This window comes from Carcharodon carcharias, chromosome 2, assembly GCF_017639515.1.
Source record: "Carcharodon carcharias isolate sCarCar2 chromosome 2, sCarCar2.pri, whole genome shotgun sequence".
Classification (NCBI taxonomy): Eukaryota; Metazoa; Chordata; class Chondrichthyes; order Lamniformes; family Lamnidae; genus Carcharodon; species Carcharodon carcharias.
In genome coordinates this window covers 55129036-55150350 of record NC_054468.1, presented here as the reverse complement: position 1 = coordinate 55150350, position 21315 = coordinate 55129036, and the positions used below count along the sequence as shown (strand labels likewise).

General features: G+C 39.9%; 1 protein-coding gene across 1 annotated transcript in view; it reads right to left on the bottom strand.

The window, feature by feature from the left end:
- The window catches only part of LOC121287391 (extracellular calcium-sensing receptor-like), a 28269-nt gene extending 7744 nt beyond the window's left edge, over positions 1-20525 (bottom strand). The window contains exons 1-4 of the mRNA XM_041205228.1: positions 20419-20525; positions 13726-14017; positions 6777-7631; positions 4016-4243 (exon numbers count right to left, since the gene is read on the bottom strand). Coding sequence (XP_041061162.1) covers positions 4016-4243; positions 6777-7631; positions 13726-14017; positions 20419-20432 — 1389 coding nt within the window. The 5' untranslated portion in view covers positions 20433-20525. The remainder of the gene's footprint in view (positions 1-4015; positions 4244-6776; positions 7632-13725; positions 14018-20418) is intronic.
- Between the last annotated feature and the right edge of the window lie 790 nt (positions 20526-21315).

Below are 21315 nucleotides of genomic sequence, written 5' to 3'. Positions count from 1 at the left end.
ACATGTTCATAATTAACAAAATAACTTTATTAGAAATTTTAAAACCCCGTATGAAAACTCATCCCGCCCGTGGAAGAGGTTTCATGTTTTATCTGTTTGCCACCGGGGCTCCTGGCCTGCCCGCCAACCTTAAGGCAGGTACACTAAGTACTTTAATTGATCTGTCAATGGCCTCAATTGGCCATTGACAGGTCAGTGGGCTAGCAACTGATTTTGCTGCGGGCCCACCTTGCTGAAATTTTAAATGGACCGGGATGACATCGGGGCTTCCGTCCGACGTTATTCTGCGTCATTTTACAGGTTGGCGAGCGGGCCCCGACACTTTTCGCCGACGGCAAAATTCTGCCCTTTGAGCCCATCCACCTAGCTGAAAATTGGCACTTGAAATTTCTATTGAAACACCCACAATAAAATGCCAGTTTACCTTTCACTGTGTCAAGTAAGGGTAAGAAACCTGTTTAAAACATTTGTTCTGTCAAATGAATGCTTACTCATAATGGAAAATGAAGTTGAAGTTAAACATTGACCTGAGTTTCTCAGTCAGCGGTAAAGCGATGGTGCTCACTAGCAACCTCAAAGAAAGCTGCCTGCAAATACGTAATGTGTGTCTGGAAAAATGTTGTTTAATACAATTCTAATGAATCCATAAATAGGTAGTCACCTAACTTCATTGTAAAACTAACATTTACTGATTCAATAGCCTAGGTATGCCACTCAGCCGTAATACTGGTGGAAGTGCTACTAGAATGTTCCCCTGATCTGGGCTAATTTTCCAAGGTCAGCGTCTTTGAATAATTTCAACAGGCTTCCTAACTCTGCTGGACAGTATCACTGAGGAGTGTGCCACTAGGCAGTGGGGGGTCAACCTTGAATTGAGCTGAAGATTACTGTGCTTGGAGGCTTGCTGCTGCTTGAAGAACTGAAAAGTTGTAACTTTTTTTAAGAAGGCACCTATTCACATATAAATGATTGTTCTTCAACTGGTTGCATTGAATTTTTAGCTCTTTAAAGTTCAGTTGATCCTTCTGACATCCACAATTTTGAATCCCGGGAACAAACAAACTTCCCTTTTATCCAGTGTTGCTTTGGCAGAAATGATGGAAGTTATATATCTATCATTTGCATAACATTGTGATATTCCATGTGCATATATAGATTGGAGGTACTGTACGTTTTCCTCACATCCGGAGAAAATTTGCGCACAGTATAAATGGACAGAGATCCAATAGAACGGGTCCTTGATCCACTTGCAACCTTGTCAGCCTTGGTTGGTACAAAAAATTCAACAAAGTGGAGCAAATAATCCAGATGACATGTTTAAAACTGTAATGTTCATTTTCAACTAGCTATTTGTTAAATTATGTCAAATTAGTTGCAATAAATCTGGGAGTGAGAGAGCTTAATGCACTTGTGCGGATTTGGAAGCACAGCCATCGTAATGAACTTATTGAGACTATAAATATGAACACTTTTTACCACTTTTGAAGTCAGTCAAGTGAACTGTAAGTGCTTGTATATGGAAAATTTCAATTCTGAACTTTTTCACTGTTAAGCGGGGTCTCTACCACAAAACATCTTTCAAGCAATTGAAATTTGTAAGAAACCTGTTTAATAAAACATGTGTATGTCTGTTCTGTCAAATGAATGCTTACTCATAATGGAAAATGAAGTTGAAGTTAAACATTGACCTGAGTTTCTCAGTCAGCGGTAAAGCGATGATGCTCAACAGCATCTTCAAAGAAAGCTGCCTGCAAATACCTAATGTGCGGAACCCGTTTTTGGAAAATTTGAAGGACATTGAATTTTGGAATTATTTTTTAAAAGTCTGCAAGGTTAATTCAGGGCTGTGAATATGCCATTCTTCAAAATCCACGGGTCAAGATAGATGTCCAGCAGGGAACACCTGGAGAGGGAAGAGATACTTCGTATATCTCAGTTAACAAAGAACTGCTGTTGCCAGGCTAAAGAATCTTACTGATTGGTTAAAAATTCATGGCCTGAGAGAAGTATTCTCTGGACATTTGATTCTTTGACTCTCAGTCAGAGAGAGTTTGCACTTGCCTTAGTAACAGGCTGCAAGAAGAAGGCCCTCTCTTTCACTCTCTCTGCCCGACCTTTGTGTTACATGTGGTCTAGAGTGAGTTAAACTTTCATCAGAAACGTCTCATCAAAATAACTTCATGTTATTTTTTGTGATAAGTAAGAGTCATCAAGGACAGTTTAATAAAAAATCCATCTGAAAGAACTTTGTGATCTATTGTGACCAGAATTGTGTTAGATCAACCGCGTAAGATCTTTTCGAATTTTATTCTTTTAAAAGAACCATTTCCATACTCCAGCCTCTGCAGTTAGTTTTGTTCTGTTTTTTATGTTTGTGTATGTGTATGGGGGCTTGAATATTTGTTCGTTTAAAAAAAGGGGAAAATCGTGACATTCTAAACTACAACTTGTATGTTCACCAGTTTCATTACTTTTTTTAAAAAAAGGTTGTTTTTTAATCAATTATTTTTTGCGTTTACTGAAAGAAGCCTGCTTAGAGTCTTTTTATGTTGGGAATAATATGTCAAAGGTAAACAATTGGCCAGTTTTGTCAGTGAGTTAAACATTTAGACTATTGTTGTGACCTATGGAGAACTGGAGCTAGAATTAACTGCACACTCCTCCCAGCATGGTCCATAATGCTAGCTCTGTGCTAGGGATTTCTGCTTTTCCAACTTCAGTTTGAATCTGGTGCCAAGTCAAAGGGATCTCCAAACATCCAGCCACAGTGATTTCATCAAGCAGGATGAGCAGCCAAACACATCAAAGTATTCTTCCAGGCAGCAAACCAGAAAGTAAAATGTACTAATGTCCTTCACTTTTAATTAAATTTCACAGAAAACAAAATAAATAATTGGAACATGCACATAGGAATAAGATAGAAGCTAAAAATTCATAAACAATTTTTTACAAATATTTTAAAAAGATGTGATGTTTTTTATCATAGTAGAGAAATTTTTTATTCCACAAATATAAACATGGGCCAGAATATTGCTGTTGGCACATGGAAGTGGGCCCAACATGCCAAGGCGCAAAATGGCACGTGATGACGTCAGGTCTGCATCCTGATGTCATCGCTCGTCATTTAAATCTTTCATTTGGCGGGCACGCGCTGAAGCTGGCTGTGTGCCCGCCAAACTGTCAAAGGCCTATTAAGGCTATTAAGGAAGTAATTTAGATAACTAACAGCGCTGCCCATCTAACTTTAAGGTTGGCAGGCAGGTGAAGAGCTCAAGTGGCCTTCGCAGTTTTCAGGAAACCTCATCCACGGGCGGGATGACGTTTCCTGAAGGTTTAATAAAATCGATAAATAAATTCTGCTAAATTGACAAACATGTCCCAGCTCATGTGTAAATAATTTTTCTTTTTCTTTATTAAAAATTTTCAATGCATACTTAATCTCCCTGAGGCAGCTCTGTGCCTCAGGTAGATTTCTGAGCTCTTTTGCGCAGGTCCTGACTCTCCCTCCTCCCCCTGCCCGCACAGGTAGTGGCGCAGGTAGTGCAGCGCTACCAGCCGTGCATCACACTGGGCTGGCCTTAATTGGCCCACCCATGTAAAATGGTGGCACACACACCCCAGCCCGCTCACACCCAGCCCGTTCAACACAGGTCAGTTTCTGGCCATGGTTTTGTAGGCCAGAGAGGGTTTTCAGCAGTAATTTTGAAATTAGTACACTGTTAAAAACCCAGTTCCAACCTCATTCAACAAGGTGTGATTTTCTCGAGGCATTTTTACATTAAGACTAGTAACATAAAAGACCAGATTCTTATCTGTTCAATAATTTCTATGTGGTTGCAATCTAGGGATTCTTCAACAATGCATCTTATGGGAAAGCATAGAATCACTAATAGCGACTTCTGGATTTCTGTGTTTAACTGCACATGTGTGGGTTCCAGTTGAGTAATGGTGGCAAATGCTGACAGTTTCATCATGATAACTATTGCAAAACCTGGGCCCTTGTAAGTAAATATACCTCTAATTCACCAGCATTCCAGATGAGATCCCACTCTCTAATGGTAAGTTCATGTCCTGGAGGTGCTCTACCATCATAATGTCCTACTTTCACAAATTTAATTACGCCATCAGAAGTTTCTTGCCAATTTATTACATCGTATATGGCTGAAACATCACCGTTTTCATCAAAATGTTGTTCATTTCCTGATTGGTCGATGAATCTGACTTTTTTCATGTAATGTAGAAGCTAAAAGGCAAATGTACATTGATATACATTTTTCAACCCAATCACAGAAAATAAAGCAGAATTTTAATCAATATGATAATATTTGACATTTAAAATATCAATTGGCTCTGCTCCAAGCAGATAATTATTTCTTAAAAGGTTAATGCTGGTATCTATTAAAAGGACATAATTTTGATCTCAGCAATGTGGAGACAGGCTGGAGTTCCTGTGGTAGTTGGTACGGATTTTTAAAAAAACCCTGAAAGCAATTATTTTCCTGATAAACTGTTCTGTGGAATATGTCAGTGATTTTTTTCTTTTAATGAACATGATTTATGTGAGAAACCCTTTTGTTAATAAATGTATTTAGAAGTCACAAAGGTACTTTATTTTCAACTAATTTCACCCAAAAACTTAGGCAAAAAACAAACCGAGAATCAGTTTCCATTATTTTAAAATATTTTTAAATCTTTTATGCTCCCCCCACCCCCACTAGAGCTATACCTTGAGTGCCCTACCATCCATTCTTAATTAGCACATTCGTTTAGATAATATCACCAACTTCGACACCTATGTGTTCTTTTGTTCTGCCGTCTGTGACATCTTTTGATGATCTGCTTCTATCACTGCTTTTGCCTACAACCACACCACCCCCCCTCCACTTCTCTCTCCCCACCCAGCCCCACCACCCCCCCCCCCCCACCCCACCCCCCCACACCACCACCACCACCACCACCACCACCACCACAAACCAGCTGATATTTCAACCCTTCCTGGGATTCACCTAGTTCTGTCGAAGGGTCATGAGGACTCGAAACAGCAACTCTTTTCTTCTCCGCCGATGCTGCCAGACCTGCTGAGTTTTTCCAGGTAATTCTGTTTTTGTTTTTAAACCGAGAATCAGGTTTGAAAACTGTCACATCCATTTAGCATCCCATGCAAGTTTCTGTCAGTATTTTCTGCCAGCAATGCCTGTCATTTTGAGAGTTTATTTATAATAATTTGGCCCATGATATTTTAACATCCTTTATACAATTACCCAGTGTTCCTGCCAAGAGATTACTGTTTCACTAATATGACCATTTAAATTATCTACCATGCTTTTGACAAAAACATCCTGCCTAAAGACTGCAAGGATAATTTAGACCCAATTGGTTAACTTTATTTCTCTTTTAGAGTTTATTATGGCAAATAGTGACATTTTTGCCTGAATCTCATTAATAGCTTAATGGTTTCCCCCATGTGAATCCCTGGAAATTATGTTTTCTTAAAGGGAATAAAAGACTACCAGAGGGATGCAAAACAAGTCAGGTGACATCAGAACTACTCTGGAGACACCTGCCACTGCTCTTTGACTCATTTTCATGGCCAAATCATACATAGTTAAGTAGAGGAGCACTGCTTTCATGGGCTCCAATTCCATAAACTGGCGAGCTGCAGATGACAATCTCAAAGTTGGTCAGTTCTTCTTGGGATGGAGGTAATACGGGAAGGGATGTGTTGGCTTGGCCCACAATACTGCTGGGGTGCACTTCTGTTTCTCCTAGCTCCTCATAAATGTATGTTAAAAAAATTACCTTCTTGTTGACAGCTTCCTGCAGATGCTTTAAGTACTAGATGAGCAAAAATTTTCCTCAAGTAAATACTGGGAAGGTTGAAGCCACTGTCTTCAGTTCCCACCACAAACTCTGCTCCTTCACCAGTGACTCCATCCCTCTCTCTAGCAACTGTCTGAAGCTGAACCAGACTGTTTACTAACTCAACATCATATTTGATCCTGAGATCAGCATTCAACCCCCTTATCCATCTTGTCACTAAGACTACCTTTTTCCAACTCTGTAGTATCACCCGACTTTACCCCCACCTCAGCTCCTCTGCTCTTGGCACCTTCATCCATGCCTTTGTTACCCTCAAATTTGACTATTCCAATGTACTCCTCGGTCACATTCTACCCTCTGTAAACTTGAGGTCTTCCTAACTTTGCTGCCCATGTCCTTTATCGTATCAAGTCCTAATCATCCATCATCTCAATAATCACTTATCGCCATTGGTTCCCGGTTAAGCAACACTTCGATTTTAAAATTCACTTCCGTGTGTTCAAATCCTTTCGTGGCCTCACCCCTCCTTATCTCTCCAATCTCCCCAGCCCTACAATCCTCCGAGATATCTGTGTTCCTCTAATTCCAAGCCTCTTGAGTATCGCAGTAGGACTGGAAAACTGAGCAGAGCGATTTTTGCTGAGTTTGGGAGCGGGATCCTAAAACAAGCACTAGGGTCCTGATTATGAAATCTAACATGTGTAACAGCTGTTCAGGTGGGGGTCCTAGACACTCAGAAATTGAAGCTTGCAATCTGTCAGCCAAAGCTCTCCTGGGAGGGATCAGGTGGAGGAGGCTGCCCCCGAAATTCATTCTCCAAATACTCAATTACAGTGACAGAATTGGTGTGCTGCAGGCCAATTTCTCCCCTGTAAAATTTTAAAATCTAAAAACAAGGCTTTAATTACAAGTGAAAATAATATGAGATACCATTACAGAACCAAATCTGAACTGACCTGCCAAGGTTCAAAATCATGTGCATTTGCACAGGTTCCATTTTCAAAAGGTCCTTTTCCATTTTCGCAGGACTGCAAATCATGCAGGGCATAAGCGACTGCATATACAGCATTGTTCACATTGCATGAGACTCGGAAGTTACCATCATCTGTGTAGGAGTGATTAGCTGCCCTCATATCTTCCAGCCCAGTGCAGGTTTCTTTCAGAGCAGACTGACTCGTGTTTAATTGCAGTTTATTTTCTTTCTGCATTGCAGCTGACCATGAGCAGCGAAATACTTCTTCCCAGAGTTCAGGTATAAAAATATCATGAATAGCTTTAAAAGGATTCATCTCAAAGAGAAATTCCTGGAGTCCTTCAATGTCACATAATGGGAGTGTAAGCCCCATTGTTCCAGTCCAGTATTTAGTATGCTCTTTTTTTATAATAATTAGGGGACCCGATGTACTCCAACCTTCGCTTGCTAGCCATGTTCTGTTGGTTATATTTTGTCTAACAATCTCTTCAAGCAAAGGAACTATATTAGTGTCACAAGAAAAAGCAACTATAATCTTTGCAGATGACATTCTTATTGTATCAACAACTTGAAGATACTTTTCTCTAGATTTGTCTGTTGGAATTGTCTCGGAAAAGGCGATGCACACTCCGAGACGTTCTACTTCCTCTTTAAAAATCTGAGCTGCTTGTATTCCATAGTCAATATCATCTGCTAATATTCCCACCCATTTCCAACCAAAGTGTTTCACCAAAAGGACAAAGACCCTAGACTGAAATATATCACTTGGCATAGTGCGAAAAAAGGATGGGAATTCTTCTTTATCACTGAGACGTGGGATAGATGAGAAGTAACTAATCTATGAAAAACCAAAAAAGTATATAATTAATAATAGTATTCTCAAAATAATACAGGTCTTATTTTTATCATGACACAGCTCCCAATTTATGGAATTCCCACGTGGCATAAACCGGCTACATTTGTTAAGTGATTCCAGACAATGCGTTTCAAATTGAAACTCACACAAGTTCACAAAAACATTTGTATCATGGAAACATATGTTGTCATAGTTGCTGAATATAAATTTGGCAGTGGGTCTTATTTTTTATTGGGAACCCATTGTATAGTATTATCTCCCCAGTAGTGTTCCCACTAGGAGTTAATGCACTCTGGTTTTTTTATTGCTTTATATTTGGAGTGGAAAAACTTATTCTAATGAATACTTAATAAACAATCTACTTTTTTGTGAAAAAATTGATGAGTCACTCAGAATGTTAGTCTCTCAGCAACATAACTCACACCGATGTACCATTCTAATAAGTTATGAGTAGGGATGGTCATTTGGAATTCTTGCTGACTACAATTTTGTAGGATGAAATTCAGATGTTTCCAATGTTTGATAATACAAATCAATATAGTTCCATCCCTAAATTATAAAAGGCAGATCTTTCCCTATCATCTGTGAACTTATATCATTTAGTAAGTGTAAATACAATACTGTTTTTATATTGGTTGAGAAAGGACAAGTATTTACTGTTCTGAATGAGATACTGGAGCTACACACTCCCATTTTACTAGCTTAAATTGGACACAAACTCACCATCCCCTCCCCCAATTCATTTGAGCTTTCAGGGACAATGCAGGTAGACTCACAAATAGACCACAAAGAAGTGAGCCAACTAAAGCATGGGTATTAAAATAAATTAATTCTAAAAATCAAAAGCATATTAAATATGTATTCTGCTATTAATCATCAGGATCTTCTTTCTTCTAATACACCAACTACACAATTGGAATAATACTCAAGAAACTTTCCTTTGTTTCTGTTTGATATTTGACTCTGGAATCTGCAGTCTTAATTCAGATATTTTTATGCACTTTGTTTAGATAAGGACTTGTTAAAATCTCATCTTCAAACCTATGGGGCTCACACTTTCCTAATTTTTATATCAGCTCAGTGAATGCTTACAGCTGGAATAAGAATAAAACATTAATAGATATCTTGGAGGCAAAGAAGAGGAATAAACCTTGATTATAAATTTTTTTAGTAATGTCTGGACAACAAAACACCTGCTGTCTATACATTGTAATATTGTAAATGTGTTCATGCAAAATTTCTTTGGTTTAATATTTCTGTGAATGTTTAAGTATGTTGGGAAAAATTTTAACCCATCCCACTTGGTGGGATGTTCAGTGCAGTTAGGTGGCTGAGGTGCCCACAGAAAGCAGCCCAAAAAGATTCTAATTTATGCAAATTGTGATTCCATGCCAACAATGGGACTCTGAGTAGATTTTAACTCGGATCTGAATGAAGAAGCCACTGTAGCTTCCCTGCTACATGAAAGTAGGTTGGCAACTGCTCCAGGTCCCACAATGCTTCACCTGCCCTCGACTTTCCCCTTTATTTTTTGTTGGATCCTTCCAAAAAACCCTTCCTTTGCTGCTAGGTGAGAGCATCTTGTGCCTGAACTTACACATGTGCCTGCTTGGATAGCTGCAACTTTATGCCCATTTCAGAATGAAGTTGACTGGTGCATACAGATGAGGCCCAGGAGTAAAACACCAGGCCTGAATGTGAGCCTATGAGTGGTTTTGCATTATTTGCATCACCCACCCCCACTTCTCCACCCAGAACTCACTGGAGTTAAAATTGACCCCGATCTTTTGGAATATGTTGATAATTTAATTAGAACTAGTGAACAGAGGAAAGCATTATGACTACATTTTCCATGATGCTGACAACAGTAACAACTTAGTGCTTTTAATGTAATAAAAAGCCCTAAGCACGTCATAGGAGCATTATAAGACAAAATATGATACAAGGCACATAAGAAGTTATTTGGTCAGCTGACCAAAAGCTTGGCCAAAGAGATAGATTTTAAGGAGTGTCTTATGAATATACAAACTAAGAGCGCGAGTAGGCTACTCAGCCCCTGTCCTGCCATTCAAGAAGATCATGGCTGACCTGAATGTAACCTCAACCCCACATTACTGCCTATCTCGATAACATTTCAGGATAAAAGCGCGGTAATGAACTGGAGAGATGAAGGGACGGCATTCCAAATCATGGGGCCTAGGCAACTGAAGGTGTGGCCACCAATGGTGGAACAACTAAAATCAGGGATGCTTAAGAGGCCAGAATTAGAGGAGCACAGATATCTTGGAAGGTTGTAGGGTTGGAGAAGATTGCAGAGATAGGGAGGGGTCAGGCTAGGAGGGATTTGAAAATGAGGGTAAGAATTTTAAAATCAAGACGTTGCTTGAGCAGGAGCCAATGTAGGTCTGAGAGCATAGGGATGATTTGTCAACATGGCTAGTTGCAAGTGTAGGAGGTTGACCAGTGCAATATGTTGACCATAGAAATCCTTATCACTCCCACCCATATTGTCAGTTCTTAACTTTCTGTGCTTTTGGATAGGTCAATCAGGGACAATGTGAAAAGTCACCTTTAGATTATTTATTACTTCAGATGTAACAATATAAGATCAAAGTAGATGCAATTTTGATTAGAGTATCTATCTTAAGCTACTATATTATTGAAGAAAAGTTCCTGGATGGCATGTTGCCTCCCAGGTGCCAGGGTCAATGATGTCACAGAGGACGTTCTTCTGGGGGAAAGTGAAGACCCAGAGGTTGTGGTCCACATTGGGACCAATGACTTAGTAGGAAGGAGGATGTGGTCCTGCACTCAGAATTCAGGGAGCTAGGTAGAAAATTAGCAAGCAGGACCTCTAACGTAGTAATCACCAGATTACTCCAAGTGCCACATGCCAGTGACTACAGAAATAGGAGGATAAGGCAGATGAATGTGTGGCTGGAAAGATGGTGCAGGAGGGAGGGCTTTAGAGTCTTGGGGCACTGGGACTTGCCCTGGGGGAGATGGTACCTGTACAAGCTGGACGGGTTGCACCTGAACAGAGCCAGGGCTGGGTTCCTTGCAGGGCGTTTTGCTAGTGCTGTTGGGAGGGCTTTAAACTAACTTGGCAGAGGTGTGGGAACCAAGAAAAAATATTAGACAGGAATACCAAGGTACACAAAATACTGGGAGGGACAGATATCCCTAGTATAGAGAATAGTAAATTAATAGCTAAAGTCGGGGTAAGGAAGAAATTAACAAAATCTAAACAGGGTTACTATGTATGTGAATGCACGGAGTATAGTAAGCAAGATTGGGGAGTTACAGGTGCAGATTGCCATGTGAAAATATGATGTTGTGGCGATAACAGAGACCTGGCTCAAGGAAGGGCAGAACTGGGTGTTAAATATTCCCTGGTACAAGGCTTTCAGAGAGATAGGAAAGGAAGGAAAGGAGGAGGGATAAGGAGATTGTTAAGGGGTATTGGTTAAGGAGAGCATTGCAGTGCTGGAGAAAGAGGATGTCCCAGAGGGTTCAAGGACAGAATCAAAATTTGGCTAGAGCTAAGGAACAAAAATTACATTGCTCGGTGTAGTCTATAGACCACCAAATAGTGAGAAGGACCTAGAAAAACAAATCTGCAGTGAAATTACAGAGAGGGTCAGGCATTATAGAGTAGCTATAATGGGGGACTTTAATTACCCAACTGTAGACTGGGACAATAGTAGTGTAAAGGGCAGAGAAGGGCATAAGTTCCTAGATTGAGTTCAGGAGAATTTTCTACAGCAGTATGTGTCCAATCCAACAAGAAAAGACTCACTGTTGGACCTGGTTCTTGAAAATGAGGCAGGCCAAGTAGATTAAGCATCAGTAGGGAACATTTAGGAGACAGTGATCATTGTATTTTACCTTTTAGGATGATGATAGAAAAGGACGGTAGGCAATCCAGAGTAAAAATAATTAATTGGACAAGAGCAGACTTCGATGGGGCAAGAACGGAGCTGGGCCAGATAGACTGGAACAAAGGTTTGGCAGAAAAAGCTGTAGCTGAACAATGGGCTGCCTTCAGAAAAGAATTGATTTGGGCACAGTCAAGGTGTATTCCATCGAAAGGGAAAGGTAGGACAAACAAATCAAGCTCTCTGGATGAAAAAGGAGATTGAAATTAAGTTAAAGAAGAAAAAATGTGCTTATGACAGGTGTCGGGTCGAAAATACAATTGAGAACCAAGAGGAATACAGAAGGCTCAGAGGGGAGGTGAAAAAGCATATTAGAGAAGCGAGGAGGATTATGAGAAATACTGGTAGCCAATGCAAAGGGGAATCCCAAAGTCTTCTACAGGCATATAAATAGTAAAAGGGTGGTAAAAGGAGGAGTGGGGCCAATTACGTACCTAAAAGGGAATTTACATATGGAAGAAGGGGCCATGGCTGAGGTATTAGATGAATACTTTGCATCCGTCTTTACTAAGGAGGTAGATGTTACTCAGGCCATGGTGACAAACGAGGAAACTCTGTCACTAGAAGGGTTCAAAATTGATAAGGAGGAAGTGTTGAATAGACTGTCAGTATTTAAAGTTGACATGGCATCAGGACCGGAAGAGATGCATCCATGGGTATTGAAGGAAGAGAGAGTAGAAATTGCACAGGCACTAGCCATAGTCCTTCAGTTTTCCTAGACTCAGGGATGGTGCCAGAGGACTGGAGAATTGCAAACGTTATGCCCTTGTTCAAAAAGGTTGTAAGGATAAGCTCAGCAATTACAGATTAGTCAGTTTACCTTCAGTCGTGGGCAAGATTCGGGATAGAATTAGTAGTCACATGGAAAAATACAGGTTGATAAGGAAGAGCCAGTGTGGATTTCTAAAGGAGAAATCGTGTTTAACTAACTTTCGGGAGTTGTTTGAAGGAGTAACAGAAAAGGTTGATGAGGGTAATGCTGTTGATGTGGTGTACATGGACTTTCAAAAGGCATTTGACACAGTGCCACACAACCGACTTGTGAGAAAAGTTATTGCTCATGGAATAAAAGGGGAAGTAGCAAAATGGATACAAAATTGGCTGAAAAATAAGAAGCAGAGAGTAATTGTCAATGGATATTTTTCGGGCTGGAGGAAGGTTTGTAGTGGAGCTCCCCAGGGTTTGTTTATGGGACCCTTGCTTTTCCTGATGCATATTAATGATCTAGATCTTGGCATGCAGGGGACAATTTCCAAGTTTGTGAATGATACGAAGCTTGCGAGTGTTGTGAACTACGAGGAGGACAGTGTGGAACTTCAAGAGGACATAGACAAGTTGGTGGTAGATGAAATTCAATGCGGAGAAGTGTGAGGTGATGCATTATGGTAGGAAGAACATGGGCAGACAATATAAAATAAGGGGTGAAATTTTGAAGGGGGTGCAGGAGCAGAAAGATGGGTGTCTATGTGCATAAATCATTGAAGATGGCAGGACAGGTGGAGAGAGCAGTTAATAAAGCATACAGTATTCTGGGCTTTATTTATAAGGGAATAGAGTACAAGAGTAGGGAGGTTATGCTGAATTTATATAAATCACTTGTTAGGCCTCAGGTGGAATATTGTGTACAGTTCTGAGCACCATATTATAGGAAGGATGTGAACACTTTGGAGAGAGTGCAGAAGAGCATTACAAGAATGTCTCCAGGGATGAGAAGCTTCATCTATGAGGATAGATTGGAGCAGTTGGGATTTTTCTCCTTGGAGAGAAGAAGGCTGAGAGGAGATTTGAGGGGACTGGATAGTGTAGATAGAGAAAAGCTGTTTCCACTCATAACAGTATTAAGAACGGGAGGGCAAAGATTTAAAGTGACTTGCGAAAGAAACAAGTGTGACGTGAGAAAACACTTTCTTACACAACAAGTGGTTCGGGTCTGGAATGCACTGCCTGGAAGGGTGGTGGAGGCAGATTCAATTGAGACATTCAAGAGGACATTAGATGATTATTTGAATAGAAACAATGTGCAAGGGTATGAGGAAAAGGCAGGGCAATGGCACTAGGTCATAATGCTCATTTGGAGAGCTGCTGCAACATGATGGGTTTTACTTAAACATGATCCACCTATGAAAACACTCTCTTACCTGAGGATAACGATAGATCCCAAGTATTGTTGCCATTGCGTTTGAGATTGTTGAAGTTGAGGCACCAATTACAGCAGCCAAGGAATAATTTAACTGGCATTGGTAATTTGGTGTGAATTTCTGCTGTCCAGATATCAGAGCAAATGCATCCTCAATAGCTTTAGGAATATTATAGCAAGTATCGTAGATGGCATAACCCAAAGTTATGTTTGGCAAGAGTGCTGGGCTTCTATTTATTTCATTAATTGCGAAGATCATTCCTTGCATCCACCGATAAGTCCTAATATTGAAGCTTGAAAGCAGAATTTAGCAGTAATCATAATTAACAATAACCATTAAAATTAAAACATGAGCATAAAAATACTTAACTGGGGGAGGTTTAATTTAAATGAATTGAGGAGAGATTTGGCCAGGGTAAATTAAAATCAAAGGCTGTCAGTTAGAAGTGTAATGGAGCAATGGGCAGCCTTTAAAGAAAAAGTGTTTCTGGTAAAGAATAGGTACATATCCACAAGGGGAAAAGAGAAGGAAACCAAAGCTAGATCTCTCTAAATGATGAAGGAACTGGAGAGCAGGAAGGAGAAGTGAAAGGGGGTTGTAAGATCCAGGGTTTTGAGGTATAAAAGCCTTCTAATTAAAATTTCTAAGTTATGAATTCTTAATTTCTAACAATAGGGTCCTCAGATATACCCAACCTAACAAGATACAAATAACTTGCATCTATGAATCAAGTAGAATTTATTAAACAAGATTTTACACATACTTAAGAAAAGGACAGTGACAACAACATGGAAGATCCTTATCTCTCAAGTTCCTAGGGTTTCTTGAGCATTGCCAGCACAGACGATGTCTTTCTCTTCTTCTATCTCTGAAGTGATGCTGAAATGTGTCTAGAAGAATCATACCCCAGAAGGCATGGTAACACTGTGCCAACAAAGATTCCAATTTTCCAACTTTTATCCCCACTTCTCATTACTTCAGACTCCCTTATTTGGAAATTGTCCAAATTCACTTCTTCCATCGGCTTAGGGTGCAAGTCATTTAGTAACACCCCATCTCTGTAACTAGAGTCATGTAAACTCAAAGACAAATGTCCATCCTTTGTTTCCCAGCCCTCCTGAGTTTATATTCTTTTGCAAACAAATGCTACATCCTTTAGATACAGATTACCAATGTATAAACAATGTCACAACCTCTTATCAATAGTACAGCTATCGTAAATGTTCACGTCAATGTACTCTAACCCATTCCCACAAATACTAAAACCATTAAGAAAAGATGTTAAAAACACTTCCTACCATAATGTCAAAACAGAAAGAAAAGTTTCCCTCTATTACAGCTGTTCTGCCCTACAAATATGGTTAATCAATTAAATCGATGCATGGGTTTTGTTTAAAGATAAGAAGTCATCCTAAGTTCAAGTTACTTTTCAATCATTTCTTCAAACATAGAGCTGCTGAATCCAGACTCTCAGGCAACTTAGTCATAAAACCATTTTCGCACAAGTTCTTCAACTAGCAGAAATTCAAATTGAACCATTTAAAAAGTGGTTAACAATAAAATCCATAGATGTTACAGACCAACAACAAACACTAAAAATTAGTAGAAATACAAGGGAGAATAAGGCTGAATATAAAATGTTCAGAAGAGAAGTGAAAAGGAAATAAAAGTGGCAAAGCATCAGAACAAAAAGGGATTGGCAGCTAACACAAAAGGAAATCCAAAGGTCTCCTTTAGGCATATTAGCAGTATAAGGGCTGTCGATTAGAAACCAAAATGGAGACCTTTTGGTGAAGGGAGAAGGCAATATTAAATGAATAATTTACATTGGTGTTTAGCAAGGAAGAGGACTTTGCCAAAGCTATGTTAAATGAGGAGGTTGACAGGATACTAGATAAGATACCATCAAATAAAAAGGATATGCTAGGAAGACGGCAGTACTAAAAGTGGATACCTGTCCCGATGGGTTGCATCCTAAGATACTGAGGGAAGTAAGGGTAGAAATTGTGAGGTGCTGTTCACAATCTTCCAGTTCTCCTAGATACTGTAGTATAAGAGTCTGGCATAGAAAGGGTTAACATGAGACTGAGTACAGTACTGCCCACACTGTGATGTAAAGGAACAAATGACCTGAGTCTAGTGGGCAGTCTTGGATTGGACAGATGTACGTAGAAGCAAGCATGGAGACAACTTCTAGCTTAGGTCTTAAACTGTATCTATGTACGTAGCTATGAGTAAGTTAATAAGCACTTACTGTTAAACTATACAAGACTCAGAATCTTTTTGTGAGACCTACTGAACCACACACAACATCTTACAACAGATACAGGGATGATGCCAAAGGAGTGGAGAATTGTGTCTTGAAGCTATTAATATACATAATGTTTTGGAAAATATTTTTTCTTTTAAAATAGAGGTTTAGTCTGCGGGTGTGTTTTAACTGGATTAAAGCCAGCCAGTCTGGGTCCTTTGATGGATACTAGTTTTGATATGGAAGAGATATAGTGTGCTTTTGCATTTTGTAAATAGAGTATTCAAGAAGGGGGTAAAAACTGACACCTTTCTAGCAGCTACTAAGCAACATGTTTATATTACTAATAAAATTGGTACTGTGAAAGGGGTTTCATTGTTAAAAGAGGAAGTTCAAAGAGGCTAGTGAGACAATGAGAATTTGAATTCGATCAGCGGTGGTAGGTATAATTTCAGCAGTTTTCGGGTGTGCAGGGCAGAGGCAATGTAAGATCAAAAGGCAGCTGTAAGCCTCCAACTGGCTCCACAGTGAAAAGAACCTCATTTTGAATTCGTAAGGTGAAAATGCTTTGTCTGGTGTTTGGTTAAGTCTATGGGTTGCCGTTGCCTTAATGGAGATTAGTTTGGGAATTTGTTAAAAGTTATGATAGTAGTAATTTGTAGCTATGTGTACATATATTTTAACCTGTGTAAATTAATAAAATGTTTCATTTAGTTTAATGTAAAACCTCAAGAACTGGGGGTCTGATTCCTGAATTTAGAGCTGTGTCTCAAACATAACATTTAAAGTTACAGGTTATGACAGTTGTTTAAAGTTTCCCTCTGGGAATTTTAAATAACCCCGTTTTACCAACTACATGGTCATAACAATTGCAAATGTTAAGCTCTTGTTCGAAAAAACAGGGGCAGGTTAAAATTGTCAATTACAGGCCAGTCAGTTTTACATTGATGGTGGGGAAGCTTTTAGAAACAATAATCCAGGAGAAAATTAACAGCTACTTGGACAACCATGGACTAGTAAAGGAGAGCCAGCACAGATTTTTTAAGGGCAAACTGTGTTTGACTAAATTGATTGAGATTTTTGATCAGGTAATGGAGAAGATGGATGAGGACAGTGGTGTTGATACTGTGTATATGAACATTCAAAAAGTGTTTGCTGAAGTACCACATTTAGGCTTGTTAGCAAAATTGAAGCCATGGAATGAAAGAGGCAGTAGCAGCATGGGCACCAAATTTGCGAAGGAATAGAAAAGAGACTTGTGGTGAATGTCTGTTTCATGGACTGGAGGGAAACAATGGAGTTCCCCAAGGACCACTGTTTTCTTTGATATACATTAGTGGCTTGGACTTCTAGATACAGAGTGCAATTTTGAAATCTGCAGATGACACACAACTTGTAAGTACAGTAATCAGTGAAGAAGACAGTAATAAACTTTAAGAGGACACACATAGGCTGTTGAATGGACAGACACATGACAGATGGAATTCAACATAGAGAAGTATGAGGTGATACATTTTGGTAGGATGAATGGAGACAATACAAGCTGAATGGTACAATTTTAAAGGGAGTATAGGAAGAGAATCACTGGGGCAGGACCTGGTTCACAAATCTTTGATGGTGACAGGACAGGTTAATAAGCAGTTAATAAAACACATGTGATCCTGGTCTTCATGAATAGAGACATCGAGTACAAAAGCTAAAAGGTTTATGCTAAACTTATATAAAAGTTTGGCTTCAATCAGAGCATTGTGTCCCAGTTCTGGGCATTCCACTTTAAGAGGAATGTAAAGATTGTGGATAGGGCACAGAAGAGAGTTTTTTTGTTTTTGCTTTTTTTTTGTTTTTAACAGAAGAGAGTTATTGGAATGGTTCCAGAGATGAGGTAATACAGTTACATGGATTGACTAGAGGAGCTAGGAGTGTTCTTTCTAGAGCAGAGGAGGCTAAGAGGAGATATGGTAGAGATGTTTAAAGTCACAAAAGATGTAGATAGAGAAAATAAAGAGAAACTGTTTCCAACGCTTGAAGGGCCAAAACAAGGGGCAGAGATTTATGGCGATTTGCATAAGGTAATATGCATTCAATAGTTAGATTTGGATTGCACTGTCTGATAGGATGGTGGATACAGATTGAATAGTAGCCTTCCGAAGAGAATCAAAGAAGAAAAAATTGTAGAGATATGGAGAAACAACTGGGGCGTGGGACCAACTGGATTGTAAAAGAGCCAGTGCAGATTCAGTGTGCCAAATAGCCTCCTTTAATACTGTAAAATTCTATGATTCCATAATTTTGATTAATGCTTACAATGCCTAGGATATTTTTACGGTTGACAGGAAAACTGACCATTCACAGATCACACCAAAACTTGTTGCCTGTACCCTCTATCTTCTCCTCTACTCCTGAATAGCAATGGAAAATTAATAAGGATAAAATCCAGGGGAAACTATTGGAATTATACTTTAAAGTAGGGCAAAACATGTATCCTTGATCATTTTGATATAAATTTGCACTTTATTTACAGCAGATTTGAGACAGAAGCCTTTCAAAATCCTACGTTATCCATTTACCAAATCCACTTCAAAATGGGTGGTAATTTGCAGGAAAATCCAGGCCACTATGGCTAATCAATGCTTGTTAAAAACTAACATCTTTGGACACTTCTCATACTACAGTTATTTTTAATTGATATCAAGTGTCAAGTATGTTTATGCCTTTGTTAAAAGCGAATATCTATTTTTAACCTGCCAGGAATTGAAGTGCCCAACCTTCATAAATAAGTGTTTGGCAAACCTTTTATTTTTGAAGGAGGCTGAAAAGTCCATGTTTCCAGTGGGAGGCAGGATGCCCTCAAAATAACTCTGATGAGGATTGTGAATGCCCAGAGCATGGCACCATGAACCTGGCAGAAGTGCCAATAAAAGTTCAATGGCCTTGCTCGAATGGTCAAGTTGAGTGAATGCAACTGCACATCAAATCTTAAACCCATCACACCACACACCTTTCACCTCAATGCAGCACACTCCATCACCCTGACACTCAGGACTTATCCCTAACATCCTTATACTGCACCTCCCCCACTCACACCTTCCAATCATACCAGCCACCTCTCATTGCCTCCACATATTCTGCTATGACAGGCTCATCATCCAAATACACTGTCATTGACATTCTGCCCTCTGTCTTGCAAGAGAATGTGACTCACAATAGGCTGCAGAGGTAGATGATGGATGGAAGACCACCAAGAACCCATCTTTTCAATACCCTTGAACAATGTTCCTGAGGAGCATGGGCACCTAGGTAATGAAGCCAGTGGTGCCCTACACTACCAAAGCCAACCTACATGTTGATCAGTTGCTGGATTTCCAACTCATTGCTAATCTTCATCCTGAAAGGTGCAATGAACTTGAAACTGTAGGTGAAGTGACTATTGACTTGCTTTCCTCCCCAAACCCTTCCCTCCCCTTATGCTTTTGTGGTTTCAGGTAGTCAAAAACTGCTGACTGCTCAACCACTGTAGCTCTGAGGAAAAAGCACCATCACTCAATCTAATACTTGCAGCCATCAGCTCAGATACTGGCACTGCATGAACTTGGAGGCTAGTTTAGATTCGGGATCTGCACATGATGAATCACTTGACATGAGTGAGCTGCAACCAGAAGGACAATGTTGCACGTAAGTTATGCTGCACGGGTCTCAGATGAGGGCTGTGTTGGGGGCGGCAGGGGGGAGTTGTGCAGGTGATGGGGTGGTGGGCAGCAATAGGAAAATTATGATGAACATGCACACTGGGATGCTTGGGACATTGGCAGGCCTGCCAGAAAGCCAGCTGTTACTGACTAGGAGCATGGAGGAGTCTGGATCCTCTGTGGCACAGGGCATCCCACAAAGCTTGGAACCCATCCTTTCCAGGTGGAAGTGGTGGGGATTTCCATGGCAGCACAGTCAGACCAATCCTTAAAGGAGTGGCTGGACTCACTGTCTCAGCTTTCAGTACTGCACAAGTGGAGTCCTGCTGATGTGCCAGTGCTGCAGTGAAAGCTCAGACAGAGGTCGTGAGATCCCTGATTGCTGGCATTCAGTCTCAGAGTGCACCCAACCAGGAGCACCTGCCATCGCAAATGCAGATCTCGGTGCTCCAACTGACTCTGCGAATTGCTGAGACTCCATGGGTGGCAGTGGCACAGTGGAGCAGTGTCCTCTCTTAGGACAGCGGTCATGTTCCCACCACCGCCACTCTGCCAATGCTTTTGCTGGTGCCTCTCAGCCAACCAGCCATGCTGAGGTGATGAAGCCTGAAGCCAAACATATCCTGATTCAAGAATAACATTTCTTAGCATATGAGTTGTACTTATATCAGAACTCTGTTATTTAAGTATCAATGAACTGAGGGTCCTGCAAATCATATTACAGCTTCAATAAACACCATTTTATTATGCACCTACCGGTCATTGCACATTCCATAGTTTGGCTCAGACGTGAAGGGCAAATTGGATACCTCAATGATGTCATGAAGAGGAAATACTCCTCCGATAATGATATCACCATCCTGAAGCACCCCACTGGCTGTATATTCCTGAAGTTTACAGCCTGATGGAGCAGCTTCAAATATTGAAAACTCACAAGAAAACAACAGAAAACATAACTTGCAATAGAAAATCATTTTGGCAAGAAATGATACTTGTAGCATGGTGACTTTCTCCATATATATAGCTATTTAGCAATCACCTGTTATTACTTCTGCAGATATAATTATCTGCAATGTGCTTCCCATTGAGAATTACCACTCTTACAACCAGGAGATCATTTAGATTGGTCCTGGGATCTCAAATTACGTCAAATCAAAAGAAAATATATTTGGAATTTCAGATAAACAACATTCAGCCCTACTTTTTAAACGCATTTACTTTCAATTAATCATAGATCTGTTGTTGTAAAATAGAAATTTAGATTATTTTGTTTCAACAACACTTTAAAAAATGAGCAAAATAGTTAATATGATCTCATCCTATGATAAGTACAAAATCTGCTCAGCAATAATATATATTGTGAATATGTGTTTGTGAGAGAGACAAACATGGAAAATGCTAAAGTAAGACTTGTTTCCTTTAAAGAGGGGGAGTATGATAGTATTTTTAAATGCTGCGTGGAACACATAGGGCTGTATTTAACTATGCAACTTGCTTGACAGAGGTAGGAGGGAACTGGGGTGTCGGTAAAGGATGGAGAACCCAGAAGGCAGGGCTCCCTCACAAGCTGTGATATTATCAATAGGTTCCTCACCAAGAAACCAGCCTGATCGACTGGCTTGTGTTCCAGTCAGATGGGGAACAGTACAGAGG